General features: G+C 48.1%; 1 protein-coding gene across 1 annotated transcript in view; it reads left to right on the forward strand.

Annotated features, from left to right (window-relative positions):
• Positions 1–1,202: 1,202 nt before the first annotated feature.
• Positions 1,203–6,786, forward strand: part of TLX1 (T cell leukemia homeobox 1) — a 29,713-nt gene continuing 24,129 nt past the window's right edge. Inside the window, exon 1 of the mRNA XM_042459955.1 lies at positions 1,203–1,749. Within this exon, the coding sequence (XP_042315889.1) occupies positions 1,203–1,749 (547 nt within the window). The remainder of the gene's footprint in view (positions 1,750–6,786) is intronic.

A 6,786-nucleotide genomic window follows, 5' to 3' on the forward strand; every position in this document is an offset into this window, starting at 1 on the left:
ACGACTTGAAGACACCCAGCCACAAGATACGCCATAAAGTGGGAAACAACTGGAAGGCAGGTCCCTAATAACAAACAACGCAATGGTAGGAAGACATGGGGGGGTGAGAGAGATTAGGAAGCCCCTCTTTAGTTTCCCTCGAAGCCTTCAATATAGGTCCATCTAGGGCTGCACCCGCCCTGAAGAAATAATCCGCTTTGTCACCACTTACGCTGCCATAGCTCCGTTCTATGGAAGTCTGGGAATGGTCATTTGTCGGGGGCCCAGAGCAAAGCTGGCCAGTCTGGATCCACAAAGCTCTGGGGACCCCACAAATGACCATCCCTAGAACTGCATAGCATGGAGCCCAGGGCCGTTCAAGTGGTGTCAAAGCGGGTGATTTCTCCAATGCGAGCGCAGACCCGGACGCTGTGCCTCGTCGTAACAAATAGGCGGATTGACAAAGAAGTGGGTCTTTTGTGAGTGTGTGTGTGTGGGGGGGGGGGGGGAGAATTCAAGGCTGCATCCACACTGGAGAAATAACCCAGTCTGGCACCGCTTTAACTGCCTTGGCTCAAGGCTATGGAATTCTGGGAGTTGGAATTCTCCAACTCCCAGAATTCCATAGCCTTAAGCCAGAAAAGAGTTAAAGCGGTGCCAAACCGGGTTCTTTCTCCAGTGTGGACGCAGCCTAACCATCCCTCGGCCCCACCCCACCCCGATCTTCCAAATTCTTCCTCCATCCTTTCCAGAGTTGACTTCCTAAGGTGGGGAGGGATCCAGCTTGGCTTTGATGGAGAGAGAAACTGCTTCTCCCTCCCCCTCCCCCTCTGCCCCCCCCCCCCCCCCCCCGCTACTGCCATTCATCCAGCTTCTCCAGCCTCCAGCCAATGGAGGCAGAGGGGCCTAGCAGCGCCAGGCTTTGGGCTAACCTGATTGATGCCCTTGCAACGAGAGAAGCGGCGAGCCAGGCAGCCGTCGGGTGCTTGCGTGCCCCCCACAACCCCCCCCCCCCCTCCCCCCCTTTCCCCCCCTTCCTCCGCTTGCATCCTCCATCCCCCCCACCCCACCCCTTCTTTGGGAACCAGCGGAGCCAGACTGGAGCATCGGAGCGTGTTTTCCCACCTTCTCTAGCTTGGAGTACCGCCGTGGAAGGAGGTGGAAAGCGGCCCTCTTTTTGGGGGGTGGGTGGGGTGGGGGTGGGGTGGGGAGGGAGGCCCAGCATGGATCACCTCGGGGCGCACCACCTCCACCCGAGCCACGCCGCCGAGCCCATCAGCTTCGGGATCGACCAGATCCTCAACAGCCCGGACCAAGGGAGCAGCTGCATGATCTCCAACGCCCGGCTCCAGGAGGACTACGGCTTGGGGGGATGCAGCGTGGTGAGCAGCGCTTACAACGCCATGGCCGGGCACTACGGCTCGGCCTCGGGCGGCACCAACGCTGGGGGCGGCGGCGGCGGCGGCGGCGGCGGCTCCTCTTCCTCCTCCGTTGCCGCGGGTTACAACCCAGGCGGCGGGCCTTGCAGCATGGCTTCTCTGGCGGGCTCTTACAACATGAACCTGGGGGTCGGGCCCATGAATGGGAACCATAATAACGTCAACGCGGCCGGGGGGGTGATCCGGGTGCCGGCCCATCGGCCCCTTACGGGCGGCGTCCACCAGTCCCTGGCCACCGCCATGCCCACCGTCCCTTCGGTGAACAACCTCACCGGGCTGACCTTCCCCTGGATGGAGAGCAACAGGCGCTACACCAAGGACAGGTTCACAGGTGAGTGGCCGAGGCAGGAAAGGGACCGTCCCCCCTTTCTTTCCCTCTCCTCCTCCTCTTCCTCCTCAGTATGAATCTGGATCCCTTTCTTGCCTCCTGGCAATAGAGTCCATGTCGGGCCCCGGGCGACCAGAATGGTGAAGGGTCTGGGTCATCCAGCTTCTCCAGCCTCCAGCCAATGGAGGCAGAGGGGCCTAGCTGGGGATGTTTAGCCTGGAGAAGGGAAGGTTAAGAGATGATATGATAGCCCAGTTTAAATATTTGAAGGAGTTCCATATTGAAGAGGGAGCGAGCTTGTTTTCTGCTGCTCCAGCGAACAGGATCCGGAGCAATGGATACAAACTAGAGGGAATGAGATTCCAGCTTAACATTAGGAGGAACTTCCTGACAGTAAGGGCTGTTTGAGAGTGGAATATACTTCCTTGGAAAGTGGTGGAGTCTCCTCCTTTGAAGGTTTTTAAGCAGAGGCTGGAAGGCCATCTGGCAGGGATGCTTTGAGTGTGAGTTCCTGCATGGCAGAATGGGGTTGGACTGGATGGCCCTTGGGGTCTCTTCCAAGACTATGCTTCTATGATTTGTAGTTTAGATTATTACCGCCATTGGCTTCACTGATATCCACTCAGCCCCCCACGGTGTTGTGTGCCTCCAAGTCATTTTTTGACTGGTGGCATACTTATCCTAGGGGTCTCTTGGAAAGTTTTCTTCAGAAGGGTTTTTGCCGTGGCCATCCTCTGAGGCTGAGAGAGTGTGACTTGCTCAAGGTTACCCAATGGGGTTATTTATGCTCCAGAGGGAAATCGAACCCTTATCACTGGAGTTTTACTCCAACACTGAAACCACTACATCACACTGGCTCTCACCTGCCTTTCATATCCCTGATTATTTTTTTTTAAATCCAAGGATTCAAGCATCCACGGCTTGATTTTTTTTTTATATACATACACACACACACATCCACATCCACACACGTTCCCTAAAGCAAACCTCGATTTTTGCCGTGTGGTAGAAGAGACACCGTTTCGCCGTCCCATTGTGTTTAATGGGACTTGAACATCCACGGATTTTGACCCCGGAACCAAACCCCAGCGGACACCAAGGGTCGACTGTACGGGATCTTAGATTTATGGCCTCATAAAAACCCTACGAAATTCGTGGGGTCTCCTTAAGTAGATAGGTGACTAGAAAGGAGCACACACACCACACACACACACAGAGGGCGATTAGGCCTAGGATCTGGAACTGGGAGCAGCGGTGTTTTATGGTAAAATAAAATAGATTTTTTTAAAAAAGTTTAAAATGCAGTTTTAAAAAGACTAGTATTAGCTGAGTCTGATGAGGAGGAAGGGAATCGCTGAAGCTAGAAAAGCGTTCTTTCCCCTCCTTCATAGTCTCGAAGGTGCTTGGGATTCCCTTGTAATTATTCTTATGAAATTGCCAGTATTCTGTGGCAAAGAGGCGAGATTCAAACCGAGTTGTTAACGCGAGGTTTTACCTTTGCTGAAACTGCCACTAAAGTGTTGGACGTCATCCCCTCGAGTTTTCCAAAGCTCTCCTTACAAATAACTGATGTTTCTCCAAAAATATAGCCGTTTTCGTCTGTACAATTAGTATGTAGGGAGATCTTGTAGCACCTTTGAGACCAGCTGAAAGAAAGAAGTTGGCAGCATGAGTTCAAATGCATCTGAAGAAGTAGACTTAAATCTAGGAAAGCTCATGCACTGCCAACTTCTTTCTTTCATTTGGTCTCAAAGGTGCTACAAGATCTCCCTAAATATTAATGTTTCTCCAGTTTCTCTTCCTAGGAAGGTACGTTCTGGCTTCATAGATTTTGACTGAACAGAAATGCCTATGGCCTGAAAAATGGATTGGATGGCCCAGTCTAGCGCCCATAGAAAACAATTCTTGAGATCGCACTGTCTATTCATCTGGGCATCGTTCACACTCAGAGAAAACGGGGAAAAGGTCTTACCATTGTGTCGCCCTTACTTCTTGGAAAGACACTCTCAGGGAATATAAGTAGTAGGAAAAATATGACAACAATCGCCACCTTAGATAATGCGGTCAGTCGATTTATATAGAAACAGTAAATCGGTTTTTGCATTGTGTGTGTGTGTATCTATCTATCTATCTATCTATCTATCTATCTATCTATCTATCCTATACACACACACACATAAACATACTATACACACTCCTGTTTAACAACGCAACTAGGCATCTCAAACATGATCATACATATTAAAGGAAGGCTTTCTAATGTTCAGAGACAGTTCCCCCCCTCTAAAGATCAGGATATTATTTTGGAATTTTATTATTATTATATTATTAATTTGGAATTAATACGTGTGTGAAAGAGAATACTCGCGATAGATTCGTGTACACGCGTGTATTGAAGCAGCCTTTACATGCACATATGTTTTGTGTGTGTGTGTGTGTGTGTGTTTGTGTTAGAGGTATATCTGTCCGCCTCTCACATACACATACACACCCTTTTTCTCCAGCCAGACCGTATTATCTGATGCTGACCCGTATAATAAATAATGAAAAGGCAGGATCCAGAGGAGGCTGGGAGGGATGAGCAAAGCCGATCGATAGCTGGGCCCTGGGTCCTGAATGCTCCTTCCGTCTCTCCTTTCACGTCTGTCTCTGACCTATAGCGAAAAAAGGTGCATCGGTGTGAATGGCCACCTAGAATTTAGTAGGCGATCCAGTCGGGAAATAAAACCCGAAAGCCTTTTCAGGACCAACTCAGCCACCAAACAACCCAGGCGTCAAGCCTATGTCGGTTTAAATCCATACCCGAGCTCCATCAATAAAGGGCCTATTATCTGACGCCTGAAGAAGGCTCGGGTCTCCCCAGGGAGGGAAGGCTAGAGATCTCCCCAAGGGCTGCAAAAGTTCAAACTAATGATGGCGTGGAAAAACCCAAGCAAGACAGATGGGCAGAGGAACCTCGGGAGGCTTAGAAAGCCAGCCAGGAGGAGGCAGCTCTCCCGCCGGACTCCGAAGGGAAGACCCATCGATTGCAATGGCAGGGAGGCAAGCAGAGAGGCACCGGAGAGAAGACAAGGCGACCAACGACCCGCACTGGGGAAATAACCCGGTCTGACTTCACTTAAACTACCATGGTTCCATGCTATGGAATTCTGGGAATGGCAGTTTCTTGTGGCACCAGAGCTCCGCTCTGAACTCTAGTCCAAGTGCTGTCAAACCGGGTTATTTATGCAATGCGGATGCAGGCGATGAATGTTTATTGCGGATGACCTACCGACCGTATTCCCCTTAAGAGAAAGGTAGATGCTCCTCTTTCTAGTACTTCTCTTGCAGTCTTTTTTTTTTCTTTAGAAAACGGCCTGAATTGGTTAAAACCAGTTCCTAATAAGGGCCTGACTCTGGATGTATCTATCCTTCGCTTGGATAGGCGGCGGGAGCAGAGGCCTACTTCGGCCTTTCGTTCCCTCCGAAGGTCTGTAGTGAGTAAAAATAGGATTTTATGGGACTACAAACCCAGATGCAGCTTTTAGATGTGCTAAAATCGTTAATATATATAGACAATCTTGACACTGTCGAAAAAGAAGTGTAGAATTTTCCTCTTTTCTTCTACTTTCCTCAGAGGATTTAAAATGATAAACAATGAGCTCTGTGAGCATTTAATGTATTCAATGGGATTTACTCCTGGGTAGAAAGTGGCTAGGACTGAAGCCTAATACAATTTAAAAGGTACCACAAAATAGTTCTAAAATATTCTGTGTTCTTCAGACTGATTCGCTATTACTAAAGTATTAATGATGATTCATTCATAATGGAGAAGGTAAAAGGTAAGCATGAAAAATCCGGCCAAATTTGATTTTGGGTATTTATCCCCTCTGCCTTTCTCCAATAAATAGCCAAATCAAATTTGGTCAATTTTCCACTCCTTCCTTCTAAAATCTCCCCCCTATAGCTCCTGTAGAAAGTATGTTTCTGGCTGCAGTTAAGTGCCATAATGTAAATGTAGGGATAGTTGGAAAATAAAGGGGTAGATGATATTATAGGGTCCCATTCAACAAAAAATATTATATCCAGTCAAATTTGGAATCTGAAGCAAGGTTCAGGATTATTATCATTTTTATTGTTTTCGAAGTGGGAAATTTCGCTTGCAAAGGTTGCGAAGTACAAAGATTTATGCAAACTTGGATCAAAAACCCTCCTTCTTTCTTAGCAAAAGGGGAAAGTAGCTGTATTGTTTATAACGACGAGGAGAGAAGGGGGAAAACAAAATCCAGGTAGGTCAATGCTTTCCTAAGGCCAGCCAAAATTTCGTTAGGCTAGCAACAAAATAGTGTCCAAATTCAGGAGAATTTAAAAATGTAGACACTATTTTGTGACTTCCAACTCTGTGATTCTAGGATTCTAAGTATTTTAGAAACAGTTTTAAGAAAACCTTGTAGGGAATATTATTATTATTACGATGCAGAGATTCTTCCCCAGAACGCTGCAAAACAGTAAACTCTGTATTGTTTGTCATTCGCTTATATTATTGAACCATAGAAAAGAAGTTTGTGCCAATAAAGAAAGAAAGGGCTTGAAAACAGGCCAGATGAAGTCGATTTAAAACCAGACCCATAACTAAGGGAAACCTCGAGGCACCCAGTCTGGACTCGACCCCTCTTTCCCTAAACACAGGCACTCGCCGCTTCTGGTACCTCCAGGGCGACCCGGCGTCCTCCTTTTCCAGGACATGCCCTCCCTTCCAAACTTCTGTCCAGGAAGGATTCCAAAACGTCCTCCATTTTGAGCAGGACTAAGAAGCATGAATTCATATTTCTGTGAACGGTTGTAGCTTTTATTTGATGTCCTCCGTTTGTCTTGAATGTCCTACATTTATGGTGCCCTGTCCTCCTTTGCGGGAAAGGACATCTGCTCACCCTGGCTACCTCCAGATTTCCTTCTTGTAGTGAGAGCGGTTTCTTCAGCTTTATTTAAAGGCGACCCTGATTTTATTTTATTTTTCGGGGGTGGGGGGAACATAAGAGACACCTCGAAAAATCTTTTTTT

The sequence above is a fragment of the Sceloporus undulatus genome, chromosome 3 (genome assembly GCF_019175285.1).
Source record: "Sceloporus undulatus isolate JIND9_A2432 ecotype Alabama chromosome 3, SceUnd_v1.1, whole genome shotgun sequence".
Classification (NCBI taxonomy): Eukaryota; Metazoa; Chordata; class Lepidosauria; order Squamata; family Phrynosomatidae; genus Sceloporus; species Sceloporus undulatus.